The 23830-nt window shown below is 44.2% G+C and overlaps 1 protein-coding gene across 34 annotated transcripts in view; it reads right to left on the bottom strand.

Annotated features, from left to right (window-relative positions):
- The window catches only part of GKAP1 (G kinase anchoring protein 1), a 31446-nt gene extending 7646 nt beyond the window's left edge, over positions 1–23800 (bottom strand). For 5 of the 34 annotated variants that reach the window (XR_014939878.1, XM_015849254.3, XM_015849259.3 and 2 more), the window contains exons 1-7: positions 17829–17952; positions 15812–15856; positions 14132–14411; positions 13092–13235; positions 2760–2837; positions 1996–2128; positions 534–556 (exon numbers count right to left, since the gene is read on the bottom strand). Coding sequence is in view for 33 of the 34 variants with exons in the window: in XM_015849254.3 (XP_015704740.1) it covers positions 534–556; positions 1996–2128; positions 2760–2837; positions 13092–13235; positions 14132–14344 (591 nt within the window). In the remaining variant the exon portion in view is untranslated. Of the gene's footprint in view, positions 1–533; positions 557–1995; positions 2129–2759; positions 2838–13091; positions 13236–14131; positions 14427–15811; positions 15857–17743; positions 17953–18314; positions 18864–18961; positions 19570–22631 lie in introns of those variants that run through there. The other 29 variants (XM_085530358.1, XM_085530368.1, XM_085530374.1 and 26 more) reach the window with 22 other exon arrangements.
- Positions 23801–23830: the final 30 nt, after the last annotated feature.

Here is a 23830-nt window from a genome sequence, read left to right as displayed (position 1 = left end):
GAATATTCTGACTTCCACCTAGAGAATACGATACTAATTGAAGAGCCTAGAAATTAAAAGTCAACATTTAATTGATTATGAGATTTGACAGAAACATTAAATTAGAATTTCACACTTTTGTCCTATGCTGTCACTGATTTGTTTCATTTCACTGTCAACTATTCTTCCTGCTAGATGTTTTTATGTTTGTGCACTAAGCCATAGCATAACAGCATTACAGTAATATTTTACCTGATATACTTTTCTTTTCCTCTACAACGCTCTTTATTTTTTTAACATGTTTTTACATTTTCAAGTTGCATCAAAGTTTAAGACTATTGGTAAAGTAAATAAAGAAGCACTAGCTCTAAGAAAACCAGTGCTATGCTGCCAAATGCAATACCTACAGACATACATCCCTATTAAATCTGCATCTGTAAAATTTTTCTAAATGCAAATAAGTCAGTTTGGAACTAAATAGTAGTTTGTCAAAACAGAGAGTGCCCAAATTATTACCTATTCTAAGTAGCTTAATAAAAAATAATCAGACGTACCTCATGTTTTTTAGCAACATTATCTGAAAATAACAGAAAGAAAAAAGTACAGTAAGTCTCTCAAATCTTACACTGTTTGCTATTAAAACAAGCTATTTTGAAAACAACAGTAGAGTTCCTCAATGTTAAACCACCTCTTAAGGCCATGTTAAAAAAAGGAAAAAAAAAAAACATTTAAGGGAGAAGAGAATCTCCCTTACAAGGAAAGGCTAAGGGAGTTGGGTTCCTTTAGCTTGGAGGAGACTGAGGGGTGACCTCATTAATTTTTATAAATAAGTATAGGGTGAGTGTCATAAGGATGGAGCCAGGCTCTTCTCAGTGACATCCAATGATAGGACAAGGGGCAATGGGTGCAAGCTGGAACATGGGAAGTTCCACTTAAGTCCTAAAAAAACTTCAGAGCAGTGATGGTGACAGAACACTGGGACAGGCTGCCCAGAATGGTCATGGGGTCTCCTTCTCTGGAGACACTCAAAACCCACCTGGACGCATTTCTATGTGACCTAATCTAGGTGTTCCTGCTCCAGCAAGGAGATTGGACAAGACCATCTTCTGAGTTTCCTTCCAATCTCTGCCATTCTTTGATTAGAAGCAAGGATTATAAAGAATATTTGGGGCTGATCTCTATATTTGTATCTCTATTCTCCCTAACTACTAAAGTCAAAAGCAGCATCCCACATACACTTGCTTCAGTTAAAGTGGAAGACAATGTCTTTGGTACACAAACTTTCTATTTGTTTTTTACTGCTTTTAAAGTCTATTTAGACACATTTCTCACTGTATATCTGTATGCCTTTCATTCTCTTGAATTAAGATATTAATGCTGCGCTATCAGCCTTTTTCCTATATTCAGATTCTCTGAAAATACTGTAATTTAAATAAAAATATACCAAGGAAAAACACCTTAAAAAAATTTACTTTCTTCCTCTTGCAGACTTTACCTTTATTTCTTACTCTAAAATTCACAATCTGTGCTCTATAGAAACAGATGAAAGAATTCCAAACATGTAAAAATGAGCATACACAAATACTTGCAATATTTACTCACTTTAATGAAAGGCAGTATTGATAAAAGGCAAGTAGTGACTTGCTGTTACTCAAATCTGAAAATCTCATTTGGCTGAGAAGAGTAAACTCAGTACAGCCCACTAAACTCAAACTAACAAAGAACAAAATAAAAATAAAAACAGTGACATAGATTTATAAAGATAGTATGTGAATCCAACCCAGGGATACGTGAGTACGTTTTCTGTAACCTTTTTTTTTTTTTTTCCTGATGATTTAACTTGCACACTATTATATAATGAGCATTTAGCTTTTACACAATACATATTAGCTCCAACTCACTGAGAATTTGTTCAAACACTGTATTAATGAACAAAGACAGAAGGCCATTTTGCTTTTAGTACACACACTATGAAAATTCCAATTAGAACAGCACATACGGTACGATAAGGCATACCTATACTACTTTCTGGCTGAAAATCTTTCAGGGACACAGTGTGAGGTTTGTCTTTTCCTTGCTGGTTCTTTCTTTTTTCTTTCTTATTCACAGACTTTGAGTGAGGTGGAGTACATTCAATGTTTTCATATTCCTAGAAGAATAAAGTTCCACTGGTATAATTTTCTTCAGTACTCTTTTTTTTTTTTTTTTCCCCTGAAGCATTATAAAGGATAAAATATGGTAATGATATACTGAAGGAAATGTTAGCCTGAACAGCAATTTGCAGGCTTCACATTGGTTCTAAGGTGTGTATGAACAATTAAGCATCCATTCTACTTTCTGAAGTAGAGCATTGCTCTTTGCTAAACAGTAAAAAATCAAATTGAGAGTATAATGTAGTGAAATACAGGAAGGCAAAATGTTAAATATACAGTGCAAGTCAGCACTTGCTTTTTTTATAACAAACATACAAACAAAAGAACTTGTCCACTGTATCTTTATTTTATTCTCAAAATATGCTTACTCATTTAGGAGGAGTTAAGAGTTATTAGCGCACAGCAATGCTCTATCAGTTGACTTTTTCTCCTATTAAAAGCAAACAGGCTGTTAAATGATATCTATTTGAATCTGAACACCACCTCCCCCCATATCTACATTAATACTTTTAGCACCGTCCCAGATGCACATAAGAAAACAGCACCTTAAAAAGTTATTTACTTTACTTTAAAAACCCAATCTCCAAACTTTCAATGTCTTCAAATTAGGATGAATCTTATATATACCATTTTGTGCTCTTCATATTCCAGTTTGCTTAGCAGCAGTGCTTTTTCAAGATCAGCTTCAAACATTTCAGATGTCAGCTGAAGAAAAGAATTAACACTTTGACTTGTTTGTTAACAAAACAAAGCCTGTAAGACCACATCAAAATTTTTGTTCTTATACGTTTATTGGCAGAGTTGACAAAAAGCTTCACTAATGTGATACATGGCATTATCAACAATAACTTGCTCTGCAAAACTGCATAATGGATCTATGACTTGCTGTATGCTTACAAGTATCTACAGAATATACTTTCCACCCAGGTTTATTTATATTAGATTTCTTTAAAATCTTTTCTGGATTTAGTCTAAAAGGAAAATCAGTTGTTGTCAAAGGATGAAAAGCATCATCATAAAAGAAAGTCTGCATTCCTTCTTTGCACAGAAAGAAGTAAGGATCCTCTGTTGATTTTGTTGTTTGAAACATAGTACAGGTAAGGTGATTTTTACCTTGAAGATGCATGTTTAACTCATTTAAATGAGAGGTCAAATCCACCAAAAATGCTGTATCAGTGAGCCACTTTTACACTTCAAATTTGTGAACAATTTATCCTTTTGACTACATAAAGGACTTCATTTCACTTTATAAATCATAAAGTCTTTCTCAGCATTCTACTCTGACTTTGCCACCTTCTTTTGCAAGCATAAATGATGCCCCTATAATCAGCATCTGTACTTTTAAGGAACTCCCAGAGTTGGTGATGATTCAGTCCCTTGAACTTAATGAAATTCACAGTTTTTATGATGGTTTGCACAACACCCATTTTTAAAACTTTTGCACACAAATTTTCTTGGTGCCCAATGCAATGACATTTCATCAGACGTGAGTTTTGGGTTGTGACTACATCATCATCTATTAATTTTTTAATTCTCTCTTTTTCTACCAACCACCACTGGGGCACCATCAGCAGCTATACTGGATATGTATACAAAGGTTAAAGAAAATTGCTTTAATGTAATTTTTTACTTTTTCATATAAATCAAGAGGTTTAGTTGCCTTTGAAAAGCACCAAAGAAGCCGTTTCTTCACTGACATAATATTTGTTATCAATAACTCTAACAAAAATGATAAGATGGGCCATATCAGTTGCATGTGTATTTTCATCTGTAGCCAAATAATAAGATTCAAAGATAACAGTTTTACTCTCCAATTTATTATTATTAAATTTTGCATTTTTTTTTCAGTTCACCTGGCAGCATTCTGGTGAGACAAACTGATTTCTAGAAAAATCCACTTTTTTTTTAAACCAGGACACATCATACCTGTTGTGCTTTCCATACATCACTTAGCAGGTTCACCTCATCAGGACTGGCTATCAGGTGTTTGTTTATTTTATTTATTTATTTATTTATTTGCAATTAGACTTGCTCTCATGCAATCAGCTTTTATAACAGAGACCATTTGAGTTTTAACTTTTTAATAAATATTTTGGTTTTTTTTCAGTATTTTGACTTTGTGAAGTCAGTATTTTTATATATTTGTGAAGTCAGTATTTTTATATTTAATACTGTATTTTGTATTTTGACTTCACAAAGAATTCCTTGACAGGCATCAAGTTTGGCAGCATGATTCTGCATGTAATATCTTTTCAAATTGCATTGGCAGCAGGGGGAGGTTGCAGCCCACAGGCTGGATGTGCCTGGTTTAAAGGGAGCACTGCGATCATCTGTGTGATATGCTACCAAATGGAGTCTCCACGCCACAGATTTCTTCTTTTTGTGTCCATAACTGAAGTGCTATTTAATAACAACTACTTTAAACAGCAGTTTGTTTTTCGTTGTTGTTCTCTGTATTTCAAATTAAGTTTCAAATTAAGGTCCTTTACACTCACTCCAGCATAAACTACGAGAGCTTCTAGAGTGAAAACATGTACTTCTACCAATCTGAACTGAGTGGTGTACACTGGTGTACACTAGCCTATTTAGTCTATGGGAGCTTATGAGTGATTTACATATTACATGTTGTAAGCACAGGCATTCATGGAAATTCTTATTCAACAATTCCCATAATCAGTCTTGTACAAGAAAAAACATAAAAGTTCTTTCTTTTTTATTACCAGAGTAAGCTTAGATAATATTTCGAAAAGAGACGATTAAAACAAAGAACTCTCAACATAAATTGTCACAAGACCTCACATACACTTCAGGATGCTGCCACCCTTAACTTTGAGCCTAGTTTGTGGTTCAGGCTTAGTAACAAATGTACTGGGCCCAGCTGGGAAGATTTTGATAGCGGAGGAGGTAGGGAAGGACTTGTGAGGTGCCACCTGCAAGAGAAGGTGAAGGGCTGGACTGTGCTTGTGGTGCCTCTGAACCAGTTGAAGGAGTTTAGCACCCCTGTGAGAACAGCTTAAAAAACACTGGTGAGCACAGGACAAGTAAACCAGCATCAGAGGCATCAAAGGAGCAGTGGAGTAGCAGCTTGGTTGGGAGCCTACAGGTATGGTTTTCACAAGATTGCTACAGTAAAATAATTATCACACCCTGGTCTCCCATCTTCTGCACTGCTCATAGTTTTACCAAAGGGACCGAGTGCTGCATGCAGCAAGAAGAATGGAAAGCAAAAAGTGGGGATGTTTTGTAGAGGCAGAATGAGGTTTCTTCTCTTTTCTTTTTGTTGTTTTGTTATTGTTGTTGGGTTTTGTTTTGTTTTTGCGTATTTTTTTTCCAGAGTGAAATACTCTGTTTAAAACTTGTCTGTATTCTTTCCATACCAGAATCAGTAAGGACAACTTGTTAACTGATAACAAATCAACTGATTAAAATTCCTTTGAGATTTATGGAATGCTTTTGCCCATGGTAATTGCCAGATTCAATCTGACCATGGTAGTTAACTACCAAAAAAACCGTAATTGCCTATTACACTGGAAATGATCCATAGGAGCACAAAAAAGAAGAGAGTGGGTGTGGAAGAAGGAAGTACCAAAAACAGAACAACTGACATGAAAAAATATGGTAAGCTCACAATGAAGCACAATGAAGATGAGTTTGGCATCTATCAGTATGTTTAGGTAATAATTTAGCACAGCAACATTAAACAGTTGCATAGTGGAATCTCTAGTACAAAAATAGTCCTATCAATTTACCTAGTAGTCATTAAATTCAGGGCACAGCTAAGTGAAGCTGGCTAAGTGTAGAACAAAGGTTACTATTTCCAGAGCAGAGATGCAGCACAAACCTGACTTTTCTCAAAGCCAGTCATCAATGCCAAGGCCTTGGAATCACAGAATTGTAAAATTGCTCAGGTTGGAAAAGATCTTAAAGATCATCAAGTCCAACCTAACCATAATACCCTAATTCTAGCAACTCACCACTCAATCATGTCCCTGAGCATCACATCCAATTGTTTTTTGGTTTTTTTTTTCCGTGGATGGTGATTCAGCAACCTCCTTGAGGAGCCTATTACAGAAAGGGTTGTTAAGCACTGGAAAGAAGTTTTTCCTCATATCCAACCTAAACCCCGCCAAGTACAACTTGAGGGCATTTCTCCTCATCCTGTTACCTGTCACCAGTGAGAAGAGACCAACCCCACTCTCGCTGTAAGCACCTTTCAAGTATTTGAAGAGAGCAATGAGGTCTACCCTCTCCCCCCTCTTCCCCAGACTAAACAGCCCCAGTTCCTTCAGTCTCTCCTCACAGAGCATATTCTTCAAGCCCTTAACCAGCCTTGTTGCTCTTCTTTGAACCTGCTCCAGCACCTCAATGTCCTTTCTGTACCAAGGTGCCCAAAACTGAACACAGTACTCGAGGTGAGGCCTCACCAGTGCCAAATACAGGGGCAGGATGACTTCCCTAGTCCTGCTCACCACACCATTCCTGATACAAGTCAGGATGCCATTGGCCCTCTTGGCCACCTGGGTACACTGCTGGCCATCAGTACACCAAGGTCCCTTTCCATCAGGTAGCTTTCCAACCACTCTTCCCCAGGCCTGGAAAGACCAATTGTCTCTAAGTAAACAGCTATATAGGCCCACTATCATTTAAGCCTATCCAAAGTCCAGAAAGCACATTCCTTTTCTCACATACTCGAGAGGCACGTTTGATACCGATTTCTGGGTATATGTAAAATCCCTCAAATTGAGATCAATGTACAAAGCTCTTAAAGCAACTTTCTCTAAAGCACTGAAGATGACAGAATAGTACTGTGGATCACAGAATCACTTTGTGGTTCAGACAAATCTAACTTTTGACTTCATCTAGACATCTAGAAAAGGAAAGGGTCATCAGTATGATTATTTGAAGTGTAAATATACCAACAGGAACACTTCACAAGGTAAAAGACACTCTTTGAAAAGCAGCATCCCTTTGCACAGTATCTCCATGGAAGCAGAGCGCCATGGTTTCTTATCTAGTGTTGAATATCACCTTTATTATAGTATATCATTCAGATTTTACCTTCATCAATATTGTATTGTCGGGCAAAAGAAACTGACTAGTTGTTCATGCCTTCTGAATATGGAAACTTTGAATCTGTACCTCCTCACTCCAATAAACATGTAAATTGCAGCTTGAGCCTACATGTCAATTGTGTTCTTCAATACAGCGATTTTTACCAAGTCTTATAATACAACCTGTGTAACTTCACAAAAAGTACACAAGGAAATCAGAAGTTAATAACAACCAACATATGAACCAACATATTGACTAAATTAAGGTACTTGGGCAAACAAATCTTGTTTTTTAAAAAAAGCGTTACAGATTTGCCATTTTGTTTGGGAGTTCTACTTTTTTTTTTTTTTTTTTTTTTTTTTTTAAGTCTGCTGAACTCACTTTGCAGTCATCCCCCAGGCTTTCCCCTAATCAAATGCAATTTTCATATGCTTCAAAACAGTTCTCATTTTCATCAACGCAGCACGTGAACAGCATTAGATTTCAACACATATATCTATTCTAGAGATAGACAGGCATTTGTGGAAACTGTATGTAGATTCACATGCTAAAATGTTTGATATCTATATGCTTTACATCCTGGGTGGGCATGCCAGGATGATTTGGTCCCCCATGCGCCCGCCTCTGCAATAAAGAAATGTCAGCTTCCTAACTTGTCAATTGGGTTGAGAAGTTTTATTCCTGGATTTTGGTGAGATTATTGTTATGGTGATTGCTCTACAGTTATTTTATAAAGAAAAACAATCCACGGCAATTTCGCAGTAGCACAGCCTGTATGTCAGTAGGATCTAAATGAATAACAACTGACTCTATAATTGAATTTACTTTGTCTGACCATTTTGACATCCAGTAATTAGACTAATATTCTCCTTTTTAACTGAAATAATTGCTTCATAGCATGCAGAATATAAAAACATTTAAGGTACAGGTTTTTTTTGTTCAGTACATTAAGTAATTAGCTCTGAAAATTTTCCAAAGCAAGTATTAGATCATTACTCCACCTACAGAACAATCATCCAGAAGCCTGCAAAGCTGAGAATTTTACTATATTTAAGGAAGCACCTATATCGAAGCATTAGCAATAAATTTAATTAAAAAAAAATAAAAAATATGACATCTATATGTCATTTTGTTGATATAGTGTTGCATTAGGCGTGCACGAACACTCGGGATGTAACGCGATAGGCCCTCCCCTGCTCGGTTATGCATATGTAGAAGGATTTATGCATATGTAGAAGGGGTGTAGACGAAGTAGATAGCGGCTTATTTAAACCGCTAACACACACAATAAAACGCCATTTAGCTATTCACCATATTGGTGTGAACGTGTAGTTAAATGGGCCCCGGCTGGAGGAGGCCGGATTCGCGGAGGCTTAGCCCTTGAATCCTGGCGTGAAAGGGACCACTGGTAACAAGTGGTGCCCCGTGTGAGGACGTTAGGATTCAAGGCGTTGGACATCCTCTGCATGCCCGTCGGATAAAGAGAGTCTGTGAGGTCGGCGGCAGGCTACCGGCGGTAGGACCGTGGTTTCGGGGCCGAGCGAACTTCTTCGTCTCGGATCGACTATGGAGCAAGTCGTAAAGGTATTGCTTCAATTTTGTAAAGACCATGGTGGCAATCGTGTTCCTTCTAAGAAGGACATCGCGGCCGTCATTAGTTGCCTAGAAAAGGAGAGAGAGCTTTCCTCTCCTCGGGAGATTTTGGACCACAATAAGTGGGACTCTTTAACTTTTTTGCTCTGTGAATGCACAATCAATGAGCAGAAAGATGCTGAGCTCAAAACGTGGGGGTTGGTGCTTGGGGCGCTGAAAACGGCTTGGAAAGAAGGGAAGACTGATGCTCAGCTCGGGGCTGCTTTGGGAATTGGGTCGGGAGGCCTTTTCTCTTGCAGATGTGAGGATTTGAAAGACAAAGACAATGTGGAGCGCGCCATCCCGACCACAGCCATCACTCCGGCTGAACAACAACCAGATGGCCCTGTCCAGCAGCATTCCACACATTCCACATCCTTATCTCTTGACCCGCAGAAGCCTTCCTCGGAGGCCCCATCACGGTATCCAAAGCAACCTGCGTTCCTTCGCCCATCCTTGGGGGTGGGGAAGGGGAGTGAGCAGGGGCGAGAGGATGGGTCCCTTCCTCGAGATGGGATGGGTTGTGGGTGTGGCTCCGCCCCGGGGGGCTGGATGGATAGGCGTAACCAAGATAGAAGCCAATCCACATCAGCGGGGGCGGAGGCGTTCCTAGTCATCATAACCCTTCCCCAAGAGGGTGGGCTGCTTGTCCGCCTCTACCTGGGAGGAGGGGCAAGGGAGAAGAAGAGCGACCTGGTCACGGATTGGTCAAAGATAAGGGAGGCATTCCTTCTTGTCGTTAATTGGGGGTCCGGTCAGGGGGCCCTGGGCTCGAGTGGAGTCTCTGAAGCTGAAACAAGACCAGCTGATGAGAGAGCCACGGCAGTCGGAGTCGGTTAAACTGCTGTTAACAACTTTGAGAAGTCTTTTTTCATCTATGCTTTTGTTTGTTGTGGTTGTGGATTGTGATTGATATCAGTCCTTGGATGTGTTAAAACTACATAATTTGGTTATGGCTTGAAGATTGGTGGTTTAAGTAACTTGTAACGAATCTTGGAATTTGGAAAGTTTTGTGTGTGCACCTCTTGGGGAAGTGAGAAAGTAATTTTTGACGTTTGTGCTTCTCCAAGAAGTTTATTGCTTTTGAAAAACCTAGAAATGTTTGCAGACCTTTTTTCAGGTCATCCTGGATTTCTGGTACTTCTTTCACAGTGATAATCATTCCTTTCTTTCATCTTTTTGTCAAACTGATTATGATTTACATGCAACTCCTCCATAGTGTTTCCAAATGAAACGAGCCAAGGGACCTATCTAATATCTGTTAGTTGTGGTTACAAAAGAAATCTATCATAAAGACCTTTGCACTGATGTTTTCCAGTGTCAGCACCAGCCCAGTGGTATCAGTGAAAACTATATTACTTGTGAAAAACAAAAAACAGGAAAAAGGTTACAGAAGAACAGTGAGTTAAAATATTGAAAGTGATCTGCTCTAGCCAGAAAAGTTTAAGTGCCAGTAAGAGAACGCAAAGCCCCGCGCTGCCCCTCGTCACTGCCTACCCCCCCCACCCTCCGCCGCTTGTGAAAGTAAACAAATCGTTACTTCCGAATGGGGACAAAAGCAAAACATTGGGAGTGCACGTGCCCCTAGTTTAGTGTTAATCACTACCCCTGCTGGGACCTGAATTACAAAGTAAGCGATAATTTGGTGTGGATAGTAGAGACCCGAGGTACGGATAAGAATGCAGCACCAATTGCATTCCGAGTAACACAGACAGCTCAGCTGATTGAGCTTTGGTCATAAGTGAACCCATGGTCTCTTGCCACTCACTCCAAACCGCCTCAGTTTTGGTGGGTCTTGCCAATGGTCTTTATAGTATCTGCTCACACCCATGCCAGGTGCACAAGCTAAACGTCCCGTGATCATGCCAGGATGGTCTGTCTGGCAGAAATTGTTACAATCTTTCGGTTTTCTCCCTCTTTGTCTGCAGAACTGTTTGCACCTCTGAAGGTCTCTTGCTAGTCCAAGCAAGAATGTCTTCACTTTCTCCCAATAATATACTCATTTAGGGAACTAGGGTAGAGGACTTGGACAAATTTGTTGATGGAGCTTGGAAATTGAATGGAGGGGGAATTGTGGTGGTGGAGTTGGGAGGAACGGTAGCAGCTTTACTAGAGCAGGTCCTGAAGATCCTAGGATGAGTTTTGCCCCCAGTGGGCTGAATGCAGTGTGCACACAGCAGTGCGAAGATATTTGTTTTCTGGCAGATACAGGTGCATCTCACTCTATACTGCATCAAGAATTACTACCCATAGATGATTTTTGTAACTATAGTAGGAGAAGGTCAACAAGAAAAGCTTACCAATTAAATAAAACAAAAAGAAGAAAGTTAAGGGTAAAACAAGTAACAATAGAAATAAGTGACTATAGCTGTAAATAACTTTTTCTGAGTAGTCTGTATTGTAGAGAGATCTAATATAGTGGTTTGTTAGCAAGAATTAAAACAGGAGAGAATCTGAGATGGGTGAGAAAGGCAAAGTGCACTTTGAAGCAGGGGATGCCCTGCAGGCACTGCCTATCACATTCACCACTATTGTGTTCCTTCTCTCTCCGTTTGGTGGTTTATCACCTCGTAGTTGTCGATAAGTAATAATACATTAGCTTAGAAATTTCCATTTATAGAATTGTCTAAAATGAAAGCTGGAATCAGTGTGTATATGTCAACTCAGAAAATTATGACCTTTCATGTAACCTTATGTTTAGTGCATTGTCAGTCAAGGTTTTGATTGAGTGATGATTATGTTAACATTTAAGTCCCCTGCTGCTCAGCGACACTGGGCCACTGCCATCGTGGTCCTTGGTGTGCCGCGACACATCAAGACAGACAATGGCTCGTGCTTCATCTCGCGATCTACTCAAGAATGGCTTGAGCATTGGGGAATATCGCACTCGACAGGAATCCCTGGGAATTCCCAGGGGCAAGCAATTGTGGAAAGGGCCAACCGACTCCTGAAGGACAAGATACGTGTCCTTGGGGAGGGGGAAGGTCACAGAGGTAGGATCCCGGTAGCCCAGCAGGCGGATGTATTGGCGTAGCACATTATGCAATCAATCATTTTGAACGAAGAGGTTATGCCACAGTAAAGGATAGAGAATCCAGAAAAATTTTATGCGTCCTGTCAAGAAGAATAAAACCTGATGCAGTCATCACCCAAAAGGGCGGTCTGGGAGAAACGGAAAACTAATCGAAAGCTGAGAACTTTTTTTCAGGCATACTGTTTTACAGAATAGAGCTGCAATAGATTTCCTGCTGCTGACTCAAGGGCACAAGTGCAAGGACTTTGAAGGGTTGCTTACAACTTACAATGGAAAGAGTGCTTAATGAGAGAATGGAGTTCCAGCGGATATACAAGAAGCTTTGCGCAGAAGGATGAACTTTATAATATAACCAAAGATGCCTTGGATATACTGTTTAGAACACCACTAACATTGTTAGACATTGCACCACTTATCTCTGCATGTTTTGTAACCTGTATACATCACTTTATAGTTAATATGTAACAAAGTTTAAATTGTATAAGGACTAACACTTTTATATATTAGGATTAGGATCGGCGCTTGCATTGTAACGGGGCATGGTTTTGTTAAGCATGGGGGGGGGAAATGTTGCATTAGGCGTGCACGAACACTCGGGATGTAACGCGATAGGCCCTCCCCTGCTCGGTTATGCATATGTAGAAGGATTTATGCATATGTAGAAAGGGTGTAGACGAAGTAGATAGCGGCTTATTTAAACCGCTAACACACACAATAAAACGCCATTTAGCTATTCACCATATTGGTGTGAACGTGTAGTTAAATGGGCCCCGGCTGGAGGAGGCCGGATTCGCGGAGGCTTAGCCCTTGAATCCTGGCGTGAAAGGGACCACTGGTAACAATATAGTTTTCTACATTTTTCTCTCAACAATAGGAATCTGTTCAAGACAATATTTTCTGGTGAGCTGTAAACCTCCATCAGTGAAAATAGCACCCTGGTAGCTTCAAGCATGTCAGTGTAGAAGTTGAATACAAGTTTCAAAAATGCTTTCTAATTCCAGTTTGTGTCGCTTATTCACAATTCTTCTTCTTAGAAGTCTGTGCACAGTTAAGTGCTTTGAAGGGAAAACCAAGGCAGTCAAAACTGCAATGTCCACAATGAATTGATATGTCAGAAGATTTAAATCCATTTAAATGGATTACATTTAAAAAAAAAAACAAAACAAATCTACATAGCAGACAACTTCACTGATTAACATACTTCAGGGAAGCCACAGACAGTAGAATACAGAAAGCCGTACCTGTTCATCTCTTTGCCTCCACTCTTGCCAGTTTTCTTCCTGAGAGTCCTTCTGCACTGTAGCATGCAGTTTTTGTTCATGCTGTGATAGACAACCTCCATGGGAGGATTTCTGAGGAATCTTTTTAAAAGCAAGGTTTCTGAGCTGAAATACAAAATTCCATTTCACATTAATCAAAGTGTTACTAAGAAAGAGCCTTAACAGACTAATAAAGTCATTAACACAGAGGCCAACACACTTACATGTAGTTTACTTAATAATAGCCTGGGCTACATTTTTGTTTGATCAAATACAGCACATACTATAACATATATTTTTTCTTAGTAGTAGATTAGAAAAACCAGTCACACAAAATAAACATATCTTGTCAGGTGAAAATACTTTGAACAGATCTACGACATGCTTCAGTTTTCATGTTGGTTCAGATTTTATTGTGGGCTCACACCCGAACCAAATTGAACACAACACCAATGAACATGTGGTATACGGTCCTGGTATCAACTAGCAGAGAAACTAGAGGTTCTGATAGGAAAAAGAATTAGGTCGACAGTTTTTGAAGTTTTTCAACACTCTAAAGTTAGTCCTATTTAAGAATCTACAATGAAACTTACCTTTAATTGCTTCACCACACAGATACAACAGAGCAATCTTAATTCTTTACTTAATTAAAAAAGTTTGGTGGTGAAAACCTGTCAGTTCTAGAACTCAGTGACATTCACTGGTAGAAGCATAGGCATTAACAGACATTCTTGTTCCCTATATTTCACACAAAGGCAGCACAAAAACAATCCAGTATCAATTTAGACTGGGACTTCCTTTTCCTGCTCTATAGCTTGAGCTACATTTTTGTTTAATCAGACAAAGAACACCCTAACTTGAATGAAGAACTATTTTGAAAAAGAAAAAAAATGCTATGTGATTCAGTAGTATTTCTTTCACAGACAGAATACAAAACAGTGACTTTTCAGGGGCAGAGAAAAACAAAAAGAGTATTTATCAAATAATAATCATATCCACTGCTGGAATTACAGTCCTTTTACCTCATTGGCTTCACTCTGCTGCTGTTCTTTCTTTCGTCTCCTTTTCTCTCTTTTTTTCTCATTCGTAGTAGATCTACCCTCTGACTCTTGAGATTTACCACCACCATGGCCACTTCTGCCTTTTCCAGACTTGGAATCAGTATCACTTTCCAGTTGTAGTAAGGCAAAACGAGATGCAGTGGTAGGAACTGAACTCATTATAACAGATGCCATTGCTGTGTCTGAAATTCTACTCAGCTGCTTCTCTCAATGAAGAGCTTCCTGGGAAAGCAGCGCAGAACTGAAAGTGAAAATACTGTTGATAGAACAAGTAATAATTTGATTCTGTCATCCACAGAAGTTTTGTCTCATAAAGCACAAGACAGTGTTGGAATTTAAGGGAAAATAAGTAAATAAATAAATAAATAATCAACCCTACTACTTCTTGGTATTTTAACCACATTGTAGTAGCCTATATCTCAAGATATCTTATATCTTTATGGAGATAAAGAAAGAGCAAACTATAAAACAGATATTTTAAGCTAATGCATTTGTTCCTGAGGGACGGCATTTAGTGTGGGGGGGTGGGAAGCCACAAGCAGTCAGCCCTAAATAAACCAGCCTTCAAAGGGAGAAATGTCACAATAAAATAGAATAGCATACTGCAACAAAACATGTTCAGATTCTGTCCCTGCAGCCTGACAAACATGATTTAAGAAAGTTGGTATTCTGCATATGCAGGCTTCGATTTGAGGTAAGCTGCCTTATCTCTTGCTTTACAAGCTCAGTTTTCTTTGCATGTGACTGGAAATTATTTCAATAAACAGTATTCCTCACAGGAGGGTGAGCCGAACATTTTGGTCAATAATCTCCTCAAACATTAACTTCACCTTTTTTTACAGGAAAACAAAGGGTGTGCTGAGGAGAGGCAGAACTACAACACATATGCCTGCGGTTACCACCCATACGTATAGATAACATGTGCATCTGCCCATGACATCATTCCAAAACTCAAATCATGCATCTAGAATAAAAATGATATCTTTGGCACAGGAATATTTGTAAAACTGCAGCTTTTCCATGCAGAGTTTGGAAAACTAGACGAGTATTGAAAGTGGTCATATCCATCTGCAATGGTAAATTAGAGAAAACAAACACTATGTTGATGTATTAGGATAGAGGTTTAGTAAAACACATGCTTATTGCTTATGACCAGAAGTTAAATTCATGGTTTGACAAGTTGAATGTCTGCTTAGGTGGTCTACACATTCTTTTGTAAATAATAAGGAAGCAACCCACGTGAGACTCTATAGAAGACTCAACAGGCTCCTTCTATCAATTAAACTCCAGATTTTCTCAAGTACAAACTTCTGTCATAGCCCTAGTATATATAGATATATCAACAGGCAACAATAAAAGCACAGCAAAAACCATTACCTAAAATAATTATTTAAAAGGAATAAGAGATTTCACTTTTCAAAGATGAAGGAACCAATATGTAAGCTCATACTGCTAAGTTTATCATACTGTGAACTCTGTTCAAGTTCTCAGAAGCTGAAACAGTGTTTCTGACACACAAAGAACTGTATGACATACAAATCAGATGTTATCCAGCTGCGCTTCTTTCAAAACGAAAAACATATAGTGAAGTCTGACATATTTTCAGAACAAAACATACTGTGCAACAAATCGTGAGCCTACCTGATGGTGACCTTCAGATTCTCTGATCAGACCACAACCAAGGATCTAGGGAAAAAGAACACAAAAAACCCAGTCAGTAGCACATAAAGTATAACATGTTATGTTTTAAGTGTCAAAACAGCACAATAAATGCAGATTTTGGGACACACACATCTATGTGTACATACAAGTATGCAGACAAATATATTTTAATTCTCAGTAACTGAATGGTTATTCAGCTTAGGAGATTAGTCGGAATGAGACTCCATATTCTAATTAGCTGAACATGCAGTAAATTGGAACCTGAAGCTCAGAGAAGAGATTACAAATGCACCTGTTACAATTCACTGAAATACAGTGGCAACAACAAGATGACAGAAATGCTTATTCCTCAATTATATTTATTTCTATAGAATAAAAATGGATAGAAATTAGTTTCTAAAGGAAACAGCAAACACACAAGATCACCAGTTATTGTTTTTAGTTAAGACTGTGTGCCCCTGTGGTGCAAGTGGTAGAAGTGCCGCTCTGCTACACAGGGACTGGAATCCCAGGGGTTGAACTCGATGATCTCTAAGGTCCCTTCCAACCTGCACCAGACCGTGATACTGTGATACTGTAATACTAGAAAAGCTGTTAACATTGCTGATTTAGTTAGTAGGACACTTCAATGCAACTCTTCATATTACAGCAGAATCTAGTTACCCACTTCTGCAACATCTAAAGATAGATAGAATGATGAAAAGCTCAAAAATGCATTATTTCCTCTTAGCCCACTTCCACCTAATAAAGACACACTTTCAGAAACTTAGAAAACAGCATCTTTCCACACACAATCTTCCTGTTTCTACTACTAAGACAGTATTTGCGATCATCTGTAAATCACTGTACGGGCTTAACAAACACCTTAAATACCAGCTGACCTCAGTATTTTCCTGCAAACCTGAGACATCACTAAAATACACAGTACTTATTTGTGTGAAGGAATAAGTTCATTCTCTGCTGGCAGACCAAGTGTTGCCCTTCCTGCACCTGACCTATTGATCTTTGACCATCGGTATGCTTATCACAAGAAGCTCCAACTACTCCACCAGCGTGCTTACAGGGAATTCTGACCCACCCAGCCAGATCACCAGCTTTCTTCAGTTACCTCTGTCTCTTACACCAACTGACCAGAAGCTGTGCAGAGATATTAAAGTGTTCCAAAATCCACACAGTTACTGAAGCCAACTCAAGACATCCACTTGTCAGTGAGCTCCTCCAGTAACCTCAGCGCCACACACCCAGCTTCCAAAACCCATGTGAAAGCTGCAGCACCAGCACACACAGCAGCCACCAGTGCACAGCATTTAAAAGTGAGCGGGTTATGTGCGAATTTACCACAGCAGTTCTCAAAAAGTAATTGATTTTAGGCACTAAGGATTTTTTTATAAGTCATTCTTTAGTCCCGGGATGAAAGTGCCGGAGCAACGAGGCAAGTCTGACTTCACCTTCCCCACAGCACGCTAGCGAGGCTTGCTCTCCAACACTTTTGCTCCCCTGTTCCCCGACAAGTTAACGGAGGGTGAGTTACCGCACTCTGACAGGCGCGCCCCGCACCCACCGCACGCAGCCGGCACACACCGCGCGGCGCGGAGGCGGCGGCTGCTGGCAGCGCTCCGTGGAGAACGGGGCAATCGGGACGGAGCGCCGCGGAGCCGCACGGGGCGACACAGCCAGCTGCGGGGCGGTAAACCCGGCCCGGGCCGTCCGCAGCAGGCGCACGGACGGAACCCCAGAGCTGCCACCCGCCGCCGCCCAACGCGCCCCGGGACGGACGGAACGGCCGCCGCTCCAACGCCGGGACCCGGTGAGGCCCGCCCCGAGAGCGCCCAAGCGCCGGTCCCAGCCCTCCTTCCCACGGGCACTGGCCCGCAGCGGGCAGGGAACGGCAGCCCCATCTCCGGCCGGTACCGTGCGGACAGAGCGGGAGGACGGCAGGGCAGGGCAGCCGACAGCCGCGGAGGCGGCGGACGGGCGCGATCCGCAGGACACTCACTCCGGTTGCGGCGACACTGCGAGAGCGCAACGGAGCGGCCACGGCCCCTCGGCGGGCGGCTACAACGGCCCGGGAGGCAGCGAACGGCAGCCGGAGCCGCGGGGCGCTGCTGCGCGGGACGCCCGTTTGTTTATCGGCCGCGGCCGCTGGTTGGCCCGGAGCTGCGCGGCTGCGTCACGCGCGGCGGCGTTACGACCGGGTCGGCCCGGGCCTCCAGGCGGCCGGGCGGCCTTTAAGGGATCCTGCCGTGGTCAAAATAACCGCGGACGCGCGCCTGACGCCGGCCCGCGCAACAACAGAGGTCGAGGGAGGAGTGGGGCCGGCGGGGCTGGAGATGACAGTGCCCAAGTCCCCCAGGAACAGGCCACAGACAGTGTCCTCCACACCATCAATTCCTATCACCTGATGCCTGGTCCTCAGGGCTGCGGAGGCACCCAGAGTCCCCCAAGTGCCCTGTGGGGTTGTAAGCGTCCCCGTGCCACTCACCTAGATGTGTAAATCCAGGGCCGCGCGTCTCATGCCTGGGGGAATCTCCTCTGTCCTGCTGAGCACATCCTGTGGAGAAAGGGGCTGTTAGAGACACACTGAGGGTACAGAGACAATGGGACACCCTGAAGGTGCTGGGACCTATTGTGGGCACTAGAACACTATGGCCAAGGCATGGTAGTTAGCCTGCTCAGCCCCAGCTGCCCCCTATTGCCTCCTTCCCCTGCCCATTGCCCGCCCACATCTGGAGGGAGCCCAACAGCAGCCTTGGGGCTGCAGAGGTGTTCCCAAGTCCCAGGGGAACTGAGAGAACAGCAACACATCCCAGCTCTATCCTCGCCCCAGAATCACCCAACTAACCAATCCAGGAAGGGCAACAGCAACAGGTTTTGGCGTGTGGGGTAGAAAAGCCATGGGGAAGCCATGAGGGAACTGTGAGTCTGGGGGATCAAAGGGTGACCCCATCCAAGCAGCCTGGTTGGTCCCAGGGCTGCCTCCACCCTCATGGCTGCCAAGGTCTGTGTGCGCCTCTGCCCATGGAGGAGCCCAGGGTTGGGGTTGGACATAGGGACAGGGCAGGGGATTGGGGGACACAAAGGAGGGGAATAGGGGGTGCCAACAGACTTTGGGGGTGCCAAATTGAAAGGAACAAGGATCTCAAAGAGAGGAGAAAAAGGGAAAATGAAACACAGAGGGTTGGGGACCTAAAGAGATGAGAATCGGGTTGCTAAAGAAAGGAGATCTGTTGGTGCCAAAAGAATGGGCACCATTCATATGGGGTTCCAAAGAATGGGCATTTTGAGCCACCAAGAGATGGGATTTGGGGGACCCAGAGAAAAGATGAGTAGTGTGCAAGTGGAAGAAATTTGGATGTGCCAAGTAGAGGGATGGCCTCTGCCAGGCAGGGACAGACCCCACCTGCTCCTGCATAGCTCCCTGCAAGGCCGCCCTTGGGCACAATCAGAGTGGCTGCCTGGGCACTCACCACAGCAACTTCCGAGTTTGGCACTTGCACTAGTTGCTGTGGAGAGAGGAGTAGGAGAGAGTGAGAGAGAGACGCATCAGGGATCCCCATGGCCAATCACCTCCAGCCCCAGCCCACATCCCCCACAGATGCTTCACCTGAGCTTCCACTGTGCAGCACAGGGCAGCGAGGAGCATCATGAGGCTGAGCACAGCTGCCTTCACCTTCCTCTGTGCTCCAGGAGCTGGTGAGGCTGAAGGAGGCAAGGTCTGCATCTATCCTCCCATAACCCCTCCAACTTCCCAAGTGCCTGTGGGCTTGGCAGACTCCCCTGGCATGGACTGAGCCCAGCATGCAACCATCCCCTTCCCTGGCCCCAGTATACAGGAGGAAGCCAAGGATCAGAGGAAGAACACTGAGTGTTGGGATCCTGATGGCATTGAGCCCAAAGCCCCCAGGTCCCGGCACTCAGCACACATGGACTTTTTGTCCCCCAGGACCACCCAGAGATGACACTGTCCCCATATCAAGGCTTTGTCCAAGGACACATCCCTGAGTTCTGTGAGGCTGCAAGGTCAAACACTGAACAAGTGAAGTGTGATGAGGTCTGAGATCTAAGGCTGCTCAGCCAACTGCCTCCCCTGCAGCAATCTCCCCATCATGACATCATTTAGGTTAGAAATGACCTCTCAGGCCATCCAACTGTTAACTCAGATAAGTTCTGCTTCAATAGTAATGCCCCCTCTTGTATAACCTGGGCCGTAAGATCAGAGGCAGATGTAGGAGATGTGGCTGTAGAGGCTGAACCTTCCCACCAACATCCCATTACGTGTTGCTGCTGCGTGACAGATGGCAGCAGAGGGGCAGCATGACAGAATGGCATCTGACAGGGAAGCGCACATGAAGCAACAGTGTGCCATGGAATTTCTCCAAGTGGAAAAAATTGCACTCGTTGATATTCAGCAATATTTGCTGAATGTTTCTGGAGACCACCCGGGCACACTGTCAATCAGTACCCCCAGGTCTGTTTCCTCAACACAATCCTCTAGCCACTGCCCCAAGCCTGTAGCGCTGCCCAGGGTTGTTGTGGCCAAAGTGCAGAACCCGGCATTTGGTCTTGTTGAACCTCATCCCGCTGGCTTTGGCCCAGCTCTCCAGTCTATCCAGATCCCTCTGAAGGGCCTCTGTACCCTCAGGCAGATCGACACTCCCTGCCAATTTGGTGTCATCTGCGAACTTACTGAGGGTGCACTCAATGCCCTCATCCAAGTCATCAATAAAGATGTTGAAGAGGACAGGTCCCAGCACCGACCCCTGGGGAACACCACTCATGACTGGTCTCCAACTGGATTTAACTCCATTTACCACCACTCTCTGGGCCCGGCCCTCTAGCCAGCTCCTTACCCAGCTGAGAGTGTACTCATCCAACCCACGGGCTGCCAGCTTTCGTAGGAGAACAGCATGGGAGACAGTGTCAAAGGCTTTGCTGAGGTCTAAGTAGACCACATCAACAGCCTTTCCTTCATCTATTAGACGGGTCACGGGATCGTAGAAGATCAGATTGGTCAAGCAGGACCTGCCCTTCACGAACCCATGCTGGCTAGGTTTCATCTCCTGGTCATCCCACACCTGCCTCGTGATCTCCCTCAAGACAATTCGTTCCATTACCTTCCCTGGCACCGAGGTCAGGCTGACAGGCCTGTAGTTCCCCGGATCCTCCTTACAACCTTTCTTGTAAATGGGAGTCACGTTGGCAAGCCTCCAGTCTTCTGGGACCTCACCCGTTAACAGGGAGCACTGAAAGATAACGGAAAGCGGCTCAGCGATCACCTCCGCCAGTTCCTTCAGCACTCTCGGGTGAATCTCATCCGGACCCATGGACTTGTGGCAGTCCAGTTGGAGTAGTAATTCCCTGACTGCTTCTTCAAGAATCACAGGGGGTTCAGTCTGCTCCCCAGCCGAGACTACTAGGTCAGAGCATGGGGAGCCCTGGGAATGACCGAGACGACTTTTAAAGACAGATGTAAAGAAGGCATTCAGAAACTCTGCCTTTTCCTTATCGTCTTCAAAAAGGGCAAGAAGGAAGACCCGGGTAACTATAGGCCAGTCAGCCTCACCTCTGTCCCAGGGAAGGTGATGGAACAGCTTGTGCTGGATGCCATCTCCAGACAACTGAGAGATAAGGAGGTTATCAGGAGTACCTAGCACGGGTTCACCAAGGGGAGGTCATGCTCGACCAACCAGGTGGCCTTTTATGAAGATGTCACTAGCTGGGTGGACAGGGGGAGGGTGGTAAATGTAGTCTACCTTGATTTCAGTAAGGCTTTTGATACTGTCCCCCATGACATCCTTATAACAAAGTTGAGGAAGTATGGGATAGATGAGTGGACAGTGAAGTGGGTCAAGAATTGGCTGACTGGCAGAGTGCAGAGGGTTGTCGTTGGCGGTGTGGTGTCTGGCTGGAGGCCTGTAACTAGTGGCGTCCCCCAGGGGTCTGTACTGGGTCCGGTCCTGTTCAACATCTTCATCAATGGCCTTGATGAGGGGATAGTGACCACCCTCAGCAAGTTTGCTGATGACACGAAGTTGGGAGGATTCGCTGACATGCCTGAAGGCTGTGCTGCCATTCAGCAAGACCTGGACAGGCTGGAGAGCTGGGCAGTAAGAAACCGGATGACGTTTAACAAAAGTAAGTATAGAGTTTTGCACCTGGGTAGAAATAATTGCATGCACCAGTACAGGCTGGGGGAAGACCTGCTGGAGAGGAGCTCTGCAGAGAGGGACCTGGGCGTCCTGGTGGACGACAGACTGACCATGAGCCAGCAGTGTGCCCTTGTAGCCAAAAAAGCCAACGGCATACTGGGGTGTATTAAAAACAGCGTGTCCAGCAGGTTAAAGGAGGTGATCCTCCCCCTCTACTCTGCCCTGGTGAGGCCTCATCTGGAATACTGTGTCCAGTTCTGGGCTCCCCAGTACAAAAAAGACAGGGATCTCTTGGGAAGAGTCCAGCAGAGGGCCACAAAGATGGTGAAGGGCCTGGAGCATCTCCCCTATGAGGAGAGACTTAGGGAACTGGGTCTGTTTAGCCTTGATAAAAGAAGGCTGAGTCCGTGCCTCAGACGCCGCACTCTCACACCTACCCATTTCCTCATATCCCTTGGCATCTCCCCACAGCCCTCTACAGCCCCATATACCCCAAGATCCACTCCTACATCCATCCCACTGCCCCCCACAGCCCCATATGACCCTATTCTCCCCCATCCCCCCCACCTCATAGCTACACATTAACCTACAGCCCCCGCAACTCCCACAGCCCCATCATGTCTCCCACACTGCCCCCTATGCCCACCGACCACCTCAGCCCCGGGGGGCACCGGGAGCAGCGCTGGTGGACGCCTCGGGGTGGGGGGCACGGCCCGGATGCGGGCAGCAGCGCTGCGGCGGTGGGAGCCCCGAGTCCTTCAGCCGCCCCAAATCCCCACATCCCACGCCGGAGGGGACGGCGGGCCGCTTCGGGACAAGCACGGTTCCTCTCCTCGGCCCCGGCCCGGAGCCGTTCTGCCGCCGACCGAGGAGAGGTGCGATGGGGCCGGAACTGCCGATAGCCAATGAGAGGCCGGGGGCGGGGCGGGGCGGCGGTGGTGGCGGGGTCGGGGTGCGTTCTGTTGTTACAGGGGATGGGATGTGGAACCGGGATTGGGATCGGGATTAGGGATGAGGGATTGGGACTGGCGGGTGGGAGATGGGTTAGAGGTAGAGGGATTGGGAACGAGATTTGGAATAGAGATTGGGATGTGGGATTTAGGATGTGGGACTTGGATGTGGGATTGGGGCGTTGGATCTCACTGGGCTGTGGGGTGTGGGGATATGGATATGCGATGGATACGGATGGGGTATTGGGAAATGGGATAGATATGAGGTGGGCTGTGGATGTGGGATGGACTTGGAATGCATATGGGATCATGGAATCCTAGAATGGCTCCAGTTGGAGAAGAGCTTCGAGGTCCTGATATCCAACTGCAGCCCAACCATAGAATCAGTGCAATCAATCTCTCCAGCTCCTGCAGCACCTTTCTCCCCTCATGCACATCAGCACTCCGCTCCCAGCTCAGTGCTGTCTGTGAACTTAATGAGGGCGCACTCAATGCCCTGGCCGAGATCCCTGATCAAGGTGTTCAATAGGAGCGACCCCAGTGCCGAGCCCTGGGGGACACCACTCATGATCTGCCCCCAGCTGGAAAATGCTGCTCTGGGTGTTCAGGCGTGGCTGAGTGCCGGTCTGAAGACAAACCTGCCAAGACCCAAACAACGCAGAGGAAACACGATGCCATGTGAGGTATCTTTATGCCTGTCTGTACATCTGCACAGCAGGTCCAGCTGCCCCTGTTTCCCCCCTCCATGAGAACTGCCCCTGCTGCCGCTCCCGGAGTCTCTTCTGAGCTGAGGGGCTGTGACACGGCACAAATGACTGCAGGCAGAGGGATGCGTCAAAGGAAACACAAAGCATTTAATAAACCATCATAGAAAACAATGAGGTTTTTTATTCCTAAAA

Source organism: Coturnix japonica, chromosome Z (genome assembly GCF_054131305.1).
Source record: "Coturnix japonica strain WE chromosome Z, WE-NBRP24, whole genome shotgun sequence".
Lineage (NCBI taxonomy): Eukaryota > Metazoa > Chordata > Aves > Galliformes > Phasianidae > Coturnix > Coturnix japonica.
This window is presented reverse-complemented; position numbering and strand designations above follow the sequence as displayed.